The 14,563-nt window shown below is 41.1% G+C and overlaps 1 protein-coding gene across 1 annotated transcript in view; it reads left to right on the forward strand.

Moving 5' to 3' along the window:
- BCL2 (BCL2 apoptosis regulator) overlaps nucleotides 1–11,236 on the forward strand; it is a 96,721-nt gene extending 85,485 nt beyond the window's left edge. The window contains exon 2 of the mRNA XM_069008274.1: nucleotides 6,495–11,236. Coding sequence (XP_068864375.1) covers nucleotides 6,495–6,629 — 135 coding nt within the window. The 3' untranslated portion in view covers nucleotides 6,630–11,236. The remainder of the gene's footprint in view (nucleotides 1–6,494) is intronic.
- Nucleotides 11,237–14,563: the final 3,327 nt, after the last annotated feature.

The raw sequence follows: 14,563 nt of genomic DNA on the forward strand, positions 1-14,563 counted from the left end.
GCCAAGGCCACCCTGAGGCAGGTCCCTCCCCAAGCTGACAGCTTCGCCACCTTGCTGTCCTCTCTCTGCCTCCGCTCATACCTGTGCCTTGAGGCCGGCACCGCTGGATGTGCTTGTTAAATGAAAGCCTCTGTGGCCCTGAGGACAAACACTGTGCCACAGCACTCTGAGCACTTCTACAAGCAGCTACTTTCATTTCCCATTTCCCAGGCAGTTACATGATTTAACTCTTCTGCGGCAGCCCAAGAGCAGCACGGGCAGCTGGAGCAGGCAGGGAATATAATGGGGGATGTGTTCACATTTCCCTCTACTGTCAGTGCAGGACCCACTGTAGACAAATCTTCAGAGATGCTCTTTTAAATTAGCTGGGCTATTTGCAGTATAAGGGCACTCATATTGAAAGCGAGTTACAAGCAAGACAGAGATTTTAAGCAAGATTTAGAGAAAAACAGGCCTGTGTTGACATTCAAGCCCATTTTTTCATTATTTTTTTAAAGCCATTCTGAAGATTTGACAGGGGTCTTAATGCATCCAGCCTCTTTTCGGAAGATGCAGGTGTAAGAGTGATGTTACAGGGTGAGATGAGTCTCCCCAGCAGGTCTGTGACACTTGCTCTCTCCTTCAGAATGATTCACAAATCCACAAATGGGTGCCACTAAATTTACTGTTGTATGTGAATGTAAACTCTTTAGAATGGGTTTGATAAATTGGGGAAGAATATGGCCCAATAATAAGTTGGTCTTAGTGCAACTGACATTCATGTGTTGGGACACATTTATTTTCTAGGTAGAACAGTTTCTGGCACTCTATTTAAGTAAGATACCTCCAGAAAATAAAACTATATGAACCAGCAAATTCTTTGAGTAGGATTATCAACCACAAAAGATCTGAAAATTGTGAAGCATCAAATAGAGCAGCTTTGACCATGTTGTTAGAACACGGTATTTTGTCCAGAAGGCCTTGCCTTCTTTTTCTCATAATTGCTAATAGTGCTCCCTCAGAAGTGGCACCCATCAAATACCACCAGCTAGCTGCTGCAGTGACATTACAGCTGTTATCCTCATGCCAGAAATACCTCATTTTATAGCGTGGGCCTTTCCAGGAATAAGAGAACAAGGTCTGGGCTTTTGCATATTGCAGAACCACATCTAAATGAATTAAGTAGAGATGCCAAGACTAAATTACTGAAACAGTTCTCATGCTGACTTGGTTTGACAAGAATGTGGCCTAGTCTGAGCACCGGATGGACTTCCATCCAAGCTGAATGATCAACACCTTACAAATCCTGTGTTTAAAGAGGTGGCTTGACTATTCCTCAAAGCCTGGATTTACCCTTCGTCTCGCAGGGGTCTGGAGGAAATCTGCCTGCCAGCAGGGTCACTCTCTAGGAGCACAGACAGGGGGACTAGTCATTCCATTACTATAACCACTCACATTTATATATTTCTAAGCATATGCATCACTTCTCATGAGCAAACTTAACCACTTGCTCCTTAGATGTCTCCATCTGAGTGACATGTTTAGTAAGTCATGCAAATAATATTTCCACTGATGCCAGTTCACACAGCCTTACAGTGAGTGCCTAGCAAGACTAGGACCTGCAAAATCACAGGCTCACCAATGCAGGAATTTATACAAATAGATAGTAAGGACAAGGAACAAAGTTAGGCAAGACTACTGTGATGAAAACCAGTTTTGTCCAAAGTCGGAAACCTCAGACACCACTGGAGAAACAAAAGTATATGCAGCCAGCATCTAACACATCAGCTGCAGACCTAAGACTGTGTCAGGGCTTGCAGAAACAGAATTCAAAACAGAATCACAGAATCATAGCAGACTGGACAAGAGTCTAACATCATTGAGTCCAACCGTTAACCTAGCACTGCTGTGTTCACCAGTGAACCATGTCTCCAAAATAGACCTATTTCTACCACAAGCAAAGGTGAAGGGGGAAAGAAAAAAAAAACCAAATGGGAATCAGTTCAGGGGCTCACATGCCAAAGCCACTCACTAGGCAGGTTCTTTTTCCATGATCAGCAGGGCTTGTGTGGTGACACCTTCTTTTCCTTCCCATTATAATTTGATAATGTGCACCTGGCAGGACTACCAGCATGTCGGCACTCCCAGGTGTAAAAAGATATCGGCCTCTCTAAAGATACGGACCTTGTGAAATGCCACACCTCAGCACAACACAGCCAAGGGCTGAGCTGCCCTTATTTGCATGTACTCACGACTTAGTCTTGCATAAAAGACCCATAAACTCTTTGGGAAAAGAACAGCTACACATTTGTCTACTTCTTGTGTTCCAAGAACTTTTCTCGTTAGCTGCAAGATGACATTTTAATGAGGTTTCACTGCATAGAAAACATGGGACGATTTAACCAGCTCTGTCCACCCCCTCCCTCCCTCCCCAAACTCTTTCTGAAATGAGTTACCATGCGGGAACAAAAGCTTTTATGAGAATTTATGTCATTCGTGTGGAGGCAGGGGTGAGGGAGAAGTCATTCAGCTGCTAAACCTTGGCATCAGAGTGTATGCCATTCCCTCTCCTGCCCCGTACTGGGTGGCAAAGTGGCCTTGTTCAGACCTGTGCGAGTTTCTTCAAAAGCCGGGAGCTAGTGTGTGTTTGTTTGTTTGTTTTGGAGTCACAGAGAGGGCAGCGTAAAATAGCTGCGAGGCAATTCCCGTTCAGTAAAATGGAAGTCTCACTGGCTCTTCATTCAATACAATGTGGCTCAAGAGGATATCCTGCCAACCCAATGATAACGAGGGAAATAAAGTCACTTCCTCACCAGCTGTTTGATTCAGGTAGAAAAAGGAAGCGTTTACTTCCTCATGTTTGCTCTCCCTGCCGCCCCCTCAGTCAGAAATGCCAGGCAGAAATTGCCTTTTCCCTCCAGATTTTCGATAAGGAGCCGTCAGATCTGTAATGCTTCTCTGGGCTCACTCAGCCTGTGGGCAGTACGTCCTCCTCTGTGACCTAGGAGCTGTGCCTTGCCTCTCGGGCCAGGGTGCAGGCTGAGCTGCAAAAGGACTGAGGCTGAACAAACTTGGCTCATTCCACAAGCAAAGAATGCCCGTGTAATTAAAGATGACATTTGTTTCTTGGATCAGAGCTGCCGAATTTGGGCCAGCGGAAGAGCAGGATAGTGTGATCTCTTTGTTTTGAGACTGCCCTGACTCAGTGCACTATTACGCCTCCTAATCCTCCCAGAGCGACAAACTCCACTTCTGTCCTGAGCTCCCTGCAAATCCCAGGAACTCTAGCCAGGAACATGCTCTGTCCTCCCTATATATAGTCCAGCGGGCAAGAAGGCAGTATGGGGCAGTCCTCCTTGGGGCAACCCTCCTGGCTTCAAATCAAGCACAGGTAGGAGAAGCAGGCATCTCAGGTGCTTTGGTGCCTAAGAGGAGCTTAGGCAGAGCATCATTCCCTTCCCCGTTGCCACCTTTCTTGCTTCATGGAAACAGTCAACACCAAGTTTCACAGTAAACCAGCAATGGACTGATTTGACTTAATAAAAGCTTCTTAAGAAATGACTTTTTAAAAACTTACAGAGCTGAATGAAGAGTTCTTTTCCATATAATTTTTAACAGCCCTGATATAATTTTACATCCAGGATATAACTTCCCATTAAATTTTGAAGGTCTTAAAAGCAAGGTCTGCAATGATTTTTTTTCCAATTGTGTAAGACTTCCAAAAAGGTTGACCAAGCCAGAACTTGCCTCGGTCTATTTGCCAAGGGGACCCTTGCTTTCATTATAAAGAGTGCTTTTCAAAGGGCATCAAGTGTTTCAAACAGTTTTCCTAATCTTATTTATTTTAGCTGAGATTCTCTTATTTTAAACAGAGCAGTTTAGGTGACAAAAATCCAGTGACAAATACATGGCTTTACAGAAGACAAAACCTTATGAAACAGTTAAGATTCTGTTTAGGGTTCTCTTTGTGCTAAAATAGTTTTCAGCAACGGGTCATACTTCCCTCCTCCCACCCCCCTTGTTTTAGTACATAAAATGGACATGTGTTTATTTAAAACAGGTTTGAAACTTAAACAAATAGTGACAGGCTGTTCAAACAAGCTTCGGAAATAGGCCTAATCAGGATGTTTGAGAAGGGGAGGGGGAACGATCATAAAGAGCTACTTGTAATATATAGTGCAGACACCATTAGGTTGGGTTCATGTTATTGTTGTAATAATCTCGGACAAAAAAGTACTGCATGCTGCACATTTTTTGTTAACATTCCTCTTTTGAGCCATAGGTTATGCCATATTTTTGTCTTGTATCCAAGTTTTACTGTTCCCCTCCGTCCATCTCCATACCCAATACCAGAAGCTCTATGGAATAATTGGAAATGGTCTCACAGAAAAACTGGGAGGAATGTTCCTGAACTGGGATAGAAGGGAGGCACAAAATCTGCTCATTTTGATATTGATACTGGGTATGCATGTACTGTCATGAATATACAGAAGTGAGACCTTCCCCACAGAAAGAAACCATGAAAACCTTAACGTTAAAATGTTTTCACGACTTGCATTTCCATGAAGGGTTTTTTTTCATTTCCTCTCTTTTCCACCCATAATAATATCACCAAGTGTTGAACTTTACCCTTGTTGTATTTTTATAAGGCCTGATCTTGCACTCCTTATACAGACAAGGCTCCTGTGGAAGACAGTGAGTCTGTACTGGCGACAACAGGATTTATCCCAGTCTGTAACATTTTAGGATATTGTGTTACTTCATAGCCTTAAGGAGAAATAAAAGCAGCTTTCCAAAGAGCTGCACAGCAAACTGAGTGTGCTTTTTCAGTTCTGCAACAGCACAGCAGAATATTAAGGCCAGAGTTTGCAAATGTCTGTGTCAAAAAACAGGCAGCTAAGCAAAAGTTGCCGATTTCTCTCTGAAATGAAGAGTTTGCATTAAAACATTCCATCCTCCCCACAAAAGGTTAAGCTGCTTTCGCTTAAGAATATACCTTTGGAAACCCAAGCTGGAAAATTATTGCCTAGAGGAACAAGCATTGAGAAATAGCAAGAGGCAGACGTGTTTTCACGTCACTCAGTTGGCCAAAGCCTGTGGCTGTTCTGTTACCAAGTCTTACCTACTTACATCCACTCTGACCTCCAACATGCACCAACATTACTGAATATAATAACTTATTTTGGAAGTAACTATCTGTTATTTATTTGAATATCACTCAACATCTAGTGAATAGAAGTCAAAATATTAAAAACCTTACACGCCCTCTCGTGGTAAAACCACAAATGCTCCTATTTTGATAACTAGAGATGCCTGATGAGGGAAGCTAATTTAACTACAGAATTCGATTATCATTAACTCAGTTGGAAGGTTTACATCAATAATGGACACCTTTCTCTCCTCAATTCCTGCTGTAAGCCATAACAATATATGCATTTTTAGAAGGCAGTTTACCTCCTAGCATAATAACATTGCAAAACACCTAAAGGCACTATGACTTTAACAGAGAATGTTAACTTCTACCAAAATTGGGAAGTCTGGGATAATAAAAGTAGAGACAGAAGCCATCATGTTAGATAGCTGTTTCATGGGTTTATTTCAATAGCTTGGGAGCAGACCTTAATTGGCTGCACAGTAAAAGAGTTGCCATAAATGATGATGCTATCAGTTTTGTCACATTTTTAGTCATTCAGCTTGGCTATTTACTGCTTTCATGCCATACAGTATGATTTATCTGTCTCTCAGGAATGCTCTGAAGCGTCATGCTTGTTAGGAATTGCAGCCTGAAAGAAAGGCATTACGTGCAGAGTATGACCAATCCAATCATTAGCCCGGTCAAATCCCACTGTATTTATGAGTCACAAAAACTTTATCTTTGCTACTTAAACAGCCGTTCCATTTGGTGCCTACGTGCATGACCAGGTTTTCCTGGAGCATATGACCATGGTATCACCCTTTTTGATGACACTTGTGAAAGATTATCATAGGTGTAACACAACCCTAACAACTTCAGTTCATATGGAAGAAACATCTGTGGCTACTATACAAAGTCTTCTGAGCCCATCCCAAAACAAATACTGCGTTGTTTTCAATGAAGCTGACCTGCAATATAGATGCCCCATGTCCAGTGGAAATGAAAGATTTGGAGAATGAAAGTTCATCTACTTCCTTTGTGTATGTTTGTACAGACAACATTTAGGACCCAAAATAGTGGTAACTTATATTTAAAAATACTGCTTCTGTCTTTTCTGTTAGACTGGGCATGCCTAAAGCAGCAGTCACAACCATAAGTAGTTTCAGCAATATTTGTGAAGAAATAGGCAGGAGAACTTCTTTTTAAGCACGAAAAACTGAGCTCCCAAATCACTATTTTCATAGGTTTGTGTGGTCTTCTTGTGCCAGCAGGATTGCTGGTTGACGACTGAGAGTGAAGAAATTGCCTTCATTTCCCCATCCCCCCTTCCCCAAAAAAACCAGTGACTGCAATTCTGATACTCCTTTTCTCATTTTTCTAGGATGCCTTTGTGGAGTTGTATGGCAACAGTATGAGGCCTTTGTTCGATTTCTCCTGGATCTCTCTGAAGACTATCCTGAGTCTGGTTCTGGTGGGAGCTTGCATCACTCTTGGCGCTTATCTCGGACATAAGTAGAGTCACCCAGTTTATTGTGGATTACAAAAGTCTTTCAAAACAACAAAATAATATTTTTTTTTCTGTAGCACAATATTTTATGAGCAAAGCAACTTCCCAGCGAAAGATTAAATCAGCTATTACTGCCAAAGGAAATATCATTTATTTTTACATTGCCGGAAAATTATTTATTAAAAGATATTTACATTTTAACCTGCTATTTTCAGAACCTCAGCAAGCTGTATCTGTCATCACATCATGTTGTTATTCTTAACTTTAATGAGCCCCAGAGTATTTTACGTTCTTTTTTTTTAATTAATGCCGCTGGCTGGATTATTTTATCTCTGAAGAGCGAATATACTGACAAAGACCTACCTGCTTACACTTACAAGGGCAGTTACTTGAGCTGCTAAAAACTGCCAAATGGTGTTGAATTTCCTAGCATTTTCCAGGAGGGATCTGAAAGACAAGGTCAGCATGAACAAAGTCCTCACCCTGTCCTGCTGGCAAGAACTGACGTAGTAAACAATTCAACATGGTACATATGTGGAGTCAAGACAGAAGCTTCTTGAAGGACACTTGGCTATCCCTACAGGAGAACAGTTGGAAATATGATTGCCTATGCCTTTTAAACATGTGTTTTCAAGTTACCAGCTGTGCCATCACATCATAGTCACAATACCCACACAATACATGTCAACTGGTTTTTTTTAATAGAAGTGTGAAGTTAAATCTTTGGGGCTTGCAGGAGATTGCTGTTCCAATGATTTTCTCAGCAGCAAAATGTTTTTTGTGGCTACTGACATGGAAACATCAGGAGACCTTAAGTGCCTGCTTCAACAGAGCAGAGCTGGAGTCTGAAGACCTGACCTGTGTCCCACTTTAGTGGGCTCATATCTGCAACTAATCCTGCTTACTTACAGAGTTCCTCTGGGGGTTTGAAACCAATTAGATGTGGTCTCTAAATCCCTGAAAGTTGAAAAAGATCTTAATTTTATTTGGCAAAAAGCAGACCTCAGCTAAGTTACAGATTAGCTCTGACTATCCTTGTTTATCAAACTGGACACCAAAATCAAGTTCATTTTCATAACAGGAAAGGAAAGTGAGATTTATCATCCTGCCCCTCGCCCTCAAAATTATTTCATGCTAATAATTTCCTAAGACTGTCTACAGAAGAAAAGATGATGAAGAAACTCAACATCCTCTCTGGACAGAGACTCTTTGACACCTCGCTTGTGCAGGTGCCTACTGTCATCTCAAGTGAAAATAGGGTGAAGGAAAAGGGGGAGTGGGAGGTGTGAAGTCATCTGCTCCTGTTACAAAATGCACCGCAAGTAGAACTAACGCAGAGTACATAATACAGTTTTATAAACAGACCTGGGTTCTGAAACCAGATGTGTCAATGCCTTTTAAAGCAGGGCTTTCCATGAGCTTGACGGGGGCCAAGAGTGCCCCGGAAGCCGAAGACTCTGAAGCGTCGAGTCCCAGGGCCTGCTCTGAGGCATGGAAATGTCCATCTTCAAATGTTTTAAGTCCTGCGCTTCTATTTTTTCTATGAAACTTTTGAAATCTGGGATTAGTGGGTAAATGGACATCCAGATGTAAAAGGAAAGTTTGCAAAGCTCTGGATAAAATGTACCGTACAATACATAAGTGCTCAAAGGGTGAAAAACATACAGTGAATAAACTGTAGCTCCAACCTCAAGATTTCAGCTGAATAACTTTGTGGCATTATATGCAAAATATCTCCAGTAACTCGGGAATGTAATATGTTCAATGTTAAGGCTGTAGTTGATGTTGTGTCTTCAAAGCTGCTTTTATGTTTGGTTTTTTTAAGAGTTGTACATCTCAGCATTTTTACTGCTATTTAGTCGTGGCACCTACACTTTGTATGAGCAAAGATGGAGTGAGCTTACATTTCAGATTTGAAATTACTTAATTTTATAGAAATGTAGAAAGGAAATATTTCTAAGAACACAAAAATGTGAACTATGCTTCATTAAAGGAAAAGGAAAAAGAAAAATCCCACCATCAAACAAAAACTACCTGCAGTGCTTTCAGAGTGCTTCTGTAAGAAGTGGGCATGCTCATGTAGGGTTTTTATGAAAAATATTTCAAATCAGAGGAACTGAGGAGTATTGTGGATTGAGTGTGGGCTTTTTTTTTTTCTCAGCTTACAAACTGAATTTGTCTGCAGCCAATTGCACAACTGGAATTGGCTGGTATTGAGCTTATGTTTCATTTCACAATCTAGTCTTCGTTTCAATTTGTGCCCATATGCCCATTAAAGTTTATGAACTATTAGACCTCAAATTGTTTCAATATTGTTTATTTTATTAAAGGTTTACATTGTCAAAAGTAGTAAAAATACCAATTCCTGTGCTGCTATAATACCAGGATAATTTGAATGGGGTTTCTGTTTTTAATACGTTCCAATGGCTAAAGTTTTTTAAAGCTGCTTTACAAATAATATGAAAATGACACATGATACACAATTAAATAAATACTGAGGATTTTGTGTTCTGTTGTGTCTACTCACTGGACTTCCCAGTGTATTTGTTAGTACCAGGCAAAAAGAAGAGTCATGATGACTGTTGATGATTTTATTTTATTAAAGAGCTAATGGAGTTTTCCCATCCTGACTGCAGAATAGTACAATATTGTGGCTGTATTAGGTATTATGATAGTTGATCATACATTTATTAAGAAAACATATTAGAAACTTTGAATGTATATAAAAGCTTGAACCTCTTAAATAAAATCCTCTCTTCTCACTCTTCCATTTCTTTTGCAATAATTCCTGTCTTTTCTACTCTTCATTACACTTCCATGTAAGATTTTTTTCCACAAAATGCCTTACAGACTTCCATGCTCAAAGACTATGCTTCAGTGAAAACCCATCCTCTGTCACTATGTAGGCACAGACATCTGACCATTCTCACCATATCCAAATTGTAAAGAAAAAAAAAATTAAAAAGAGGGATACTTCTGAAGTGTTTGAGTGTGGAGAATCAGAGGTCAAAAAGGAAGGAAGAGGTCAAGAAGTGGAGGGAAATAGAGAGATCACTGAAGTATCTCCCTAGTTAAAGATGAGCGTTACCTGGAATTTGTTTATTTTTCATCCTTTCCATTGAAAAAGGATGATATAAGGGCAGAGAAAAAGCTTACAAAGACCCCACAATTATTTTTCACTATAGAACTTTGTTAATGCTGAAGGCAGTTTTTTAAAACAGAAAATGCATAGGTATTGAAGAGAAGTACTGGATTTTGCTATATTCAACTTAGGTGTCCTTAAATATTTTTCACTCCATTTTTTAAGAAAATAATGAAAGAAAGTATTTTGCTTCTGAAAAAATATTCTGTAGGATCACCTGAGACCTGTCATAAGTCAGTAACTTAGGAACAGATGAAAAAATTCTGCAAGTATTCTGAACTTAGAGGTGATACAGAGGATATTTCTTAATGGAACAAGCACTGGATCCACCAAAGGACTAATGGGGCTGTCGAGGTAACAGAGACTATACAGATGAGAAAGGGAGCTGGAAGATATGGAGAATGACATTGGTATGTAAGAAAATCTTCAGTTTCATATGTTGCAAGAGTTCACCCAAGATGGTCAGAACATAATTGTTAACTAAAAGCAGCTACAAATGTGTGCACTACATGGCTATGATTACTAAAAACGTGCGATTACAAAATGATGTGTAAATTATTGTAAAATTACCTAGTCTATAAAAGTTCATCGGTTTGCTGTTGTGATTGGGGATTATATAGCCTGAGTAGTTTTGCACTAAAAAGGAACAATAGTGAAAACAGAAGTCTGAAACCAGATGTGCAAAGGCAACACGAAGGTGATGCAGTTCAAAGAGCACAGTCCCAGTCCCCCCAATCCACACAGTCTCCCCAGCTGAGGCAGCGAGAGTCTGGACTGCATGCTTTGACCCTGAAGCAGAACACTGCTTAGCTGTGCACCTGCACTTCACTTCACAAACCTATTGATTAAAAGTATAATGAACTAGCATGTTTAAAGCCTTTCTTCTTTTTCTGCTCTCCATCTCTGAACAAACTAGCAAAATTATTCATTTCTATTATGAGTTTATGGCTCAGTACTATATGAAAAATTATACATATTTTAATTAATGGGTATAAAAATTTTTTCTCACTGCAAAATCCCAGCTTTATTTTTCATTCCTATCTCTCTTTCCAACAAGGCTAAATATGAGGAAGACAAAAGAGCTAATTTAATCTGTATTTGGTTTAAATCACACTTCTATATTAAATTAATGCAGCTTCATCACACAATGAAATTATCTTCAAAAAAGTAATACAGCATTAAGAGTTCCACACAAAAACTATATATTTTTATAATTTAAATAGCGGGTTTTTTTCTTTTTCTTCTGAATATTTGAATTTTAATTATCACCAGCATAAATGTACATAAGCAGATATTGTTTATCTAGTACCTTTGGATGATGTATGTATGGTAATGTAGTTTGTCAGTTTATCATCATTTAATATGATTATGTTGTTCTTTGTCTTTAAAATGTTATAAGAACATGCTGCCATTAAACTTTCCATGTCTGTCTAGTTTCTATTGTGAAAAAATAATAAAAGCACACTGTGAGATACTTGTTTTGCATTTGCATTGTTTAGGATTTGTTGATAAAAGGCTACTCAAACATTTTGAGTGTAGTCCCATAAATGACATGTAATGTTTCCTTCCTGATAGTTCTATTCACCTGTTCTGCTCAGCAGTGGCCAGTACTCACCAGTTTGATGTAGTGGCCCAGGTTTGAGTAGCTGTTGCTGTGTGAAATACAGCCCACAGGCATAGCCTGCGCTTTGGGGCCCAAGGACAGTGTCACCCTTTCTGCCCTCCTATTCATTTGATGCCTTGCAGAAAGCACAGCAAGGCTCTTCTGTTTGTTTGCTAAAACTGGTTTCCATTCTTGCAAACAGGAGCTGGAAATGCACATTAGCAAGTTTCAACAAGAGCAAAAAAAATATTTTTGTTACTGCTGAAGGTTTCCTACAGTTATGAGTGGTTTCCAAAAAGTGTTTAGGTATTTTGCTTCTTACAGGCTCACATTAACAAGCCCTTGATTCACAGTGGTTGCCTCTTACCTTCTGTGGTTTTAAGTCAGGTAGAACACGGCTGAATGTGTTCAAGTAATGAGTATTTAACTGCTTTAAGAATTTACCCAGCTTCTTGAGTGCATTTTGCAGCCAAATGTGTGCACTGTGCTGCCATGAATGCACTTTTTATGAGTGCCTGAAGTTCGTAGTTTAATGCTTTTCAAGCACAATTCAGGCACATGTGCAGACCATCTACCCCTGTATCTGTGTCCATGAAGACAGAGGCAGTGGAGGAAGTCAACCTGAAACTGAAAGAAGAAGCAACAGCAACAGAATGCAATGCATGGACTCTGTCCTCTGGGCTCTGGGATTCAACTGTCCAGCAGAGAGCAAGGTTACTAAATTCTTTGCAACCACTTTGCAGTGGGGCAAGTACTACCATTTCTCTCTGCCATTATTCTGTGAAAAAAGAAGACAAGGACTTGGGGGAGAGCAGCCCCCAGCACTGCATTTTTTCTAGCTAAAATCTAACAAAGGAAGATGGGATTAAGTTTCCACAGGGAGTTCAGCAAAACTAGGTAAATTAGTTCAGAGATTCTTCTCTTTCTGCCCAGTCAGATAACTGCAATTTTTCTAAAAAGCTAATGGATTAGCATCTGTGATTAAATGCTTACCTCATCACTGGGACCAAGCACAGTGAACAGAAGAGGTCTGGTGGATAAAGACAAAATGAACATTAGACCTGATAACAAAGGTGAGTTTTGGCTGTCTGAAAATCAGGTAGGAGCACACTCAAAAAAAAGAAATTTTGCTAGGCCAAAGCCAGAAAGCTCCCTTCTCAAAACATTCCCAAGTGGTTTCAAGCACTCTAAGTCTCCACTGAAGCTGCACGAGCAGCAGTGCGCAGCTGTCCCTCTGCGGCGGCAGGGCCTCCATCCTATAGTACCTATAGCTCCTGTTTTAGTCCTTCTCAATTGTTAAATATTTAATGGGAGTCTGCAAGTGGGAGAAAGTGAAGTTCATTCCACTATGAATGGCTGGGTACCAGTGCATGGCATTTAAGTTTCACGTAACACATGACCCTAGGAGGAGCTAGCCTTCTGCTTGGAACTAGCTTTTTGGTATCAAGAACTGCCTCTGAGGACACGTTACTCTGGGCAAAAGACAATGGAGTCAAGATTTGTGCACTGCAAGAAACTGATTTGCACAGATGGACAAACATCAAAGCAGCTCTTGAAGCATCCCGTCATAGGCTGTAGTTCACTGCTCCCCACTACAATTGAGCACAAGTACTGAAAATGTTCAGAATGGATCTCTAAAATCTCATGGGGATAAATACGTGTCAGTTAAAAACATGGGTATCTATTTTTTTAAAGACTTCTAAAGGTGCAGATACTCCTTGCTATCTTGCACTACTGAAGAGTGTTTCTGGATTAGTTCACCTTGAAGATGCCTCTTCCTCTCCAGTGGGAATACCTATTCTGGTACTGGCCTATGCAACTCAAATGTACTGAGTTGCCTCTTGGATATCATGGAGAAAATTATCAGCCTGCCCTCTTCGGCATGTGTCCTCCAGGACTCTCACTACAAGCACAACCACAATAGTGGGAATGCAATGCCTTGATTGTGGTGAAAATTTGCACTCAGACAAGGTCCTGGTCATACAGCTGAAAGTATGCATGTGGAGCAGACACCACTGATGCAAAGCTTTATAAAGCCACAGGTGACAGAGACAAAAGCTAGTCAGTTTATTTATTTGGAGATGAGATGGAAAAAGAGCCTCCTTCCCTTTCTTTGTCCACCTGATAAGCTACAGGCACTTCTCTGCCTATGTGGTCAGAGATGCTGTCCAATGCCCTAGTTAATGATACCCTTGAGTTACGTGCCTGTTTAAATCTCTCCCCACCTGTACACTCCCACTCCAAAAATTCTGCTGATCCTTAATCTATCCAGTAAGTAAACTTTTCCCTTTCTTATGTGTGACTTCTAGATTATTACTCTTCTCACCCCTCTGGTAACACAAAAGACCCTTTGGGAGGTAAGGTGCAATATATGTGGATGACACTGCTCATGGGTTATTAACAGTAATGTCCAGTGTGCATGTTTCAGGCTGTGCTACTGTGAGCATAAGCACTATGGAGGTCTCTGCATTGGTAGACCTCCGAGATGGAGAGACACATTTCTGTCAAAGCAGCCACAGAGCATGCTAAGGGGCTGTAGGGGGATGAATGACACCTGATCCAGCACCATCTAGTTGGAATGGCATAGACAGGCTTTATCCCATTTTATCGTGTTTGCATGGCAAATTTTAGTAGCTGTCGGGCTACAGGGGTGTTTATGTGAGAAGCTGCCAGAAACTTCCCCCATGTCCATTACAGCCAATGTCCACTGGCTTCAGGATGGACCCACTGCTGGCCAAGGCTGAGCCCATCAGCAACAAAGGCACCACCTCTGGGATAACATTTAAGAAGGGGAGAAAAAGCCTTTGCGCAACAGCCAGAGGGGAGAGTGAGAACATGTGAGAGAAACAGCCCTGCAGACACCAAGGTGTGTGAAGAAGGAAGGGAAGGAGGTGCTCCAGATTCCCCTGCAGCGCCTGGTGCAGACCACGGTGAGGCAGCTGTGACCCTGCAGCCCCTGGAGGACCATGGTGAAGCAGAGATCCACCTGCAGCCCATGTAGGACCCCATGTCAGAGCAGGTGGATGCACAAAGGAGTCTGTGACACCATGGGAAGCCATACTGGGGCAGGCTCCTGGCAGAATCTGCAGACCCATGGAGAGAGGAGCCCATGAGGTTTGCTGGAAGGACTTGTGACCCTCTGGGGGAACTCGTGCTAGAGCAGCCTGTTCCTGAAGGACTGCACCCTGTGGAAGGGAC

Source organism: Aphelocoma coerulescens, chromosome 2, assembly GCF_041296385.1.
Source record: "Aphelocoma coerulescens isolate FSJ_1873_10779 chromosome 2, UR_Acoe_1.0, whole genome shotgun sequence".
Classification (NCBI taxonomy): Eukaryota; Metazoa; Chordata; class Aves; order Passeriformes; family Corvidae; genus Aphelocoma; species Aphelocoma coerulescens.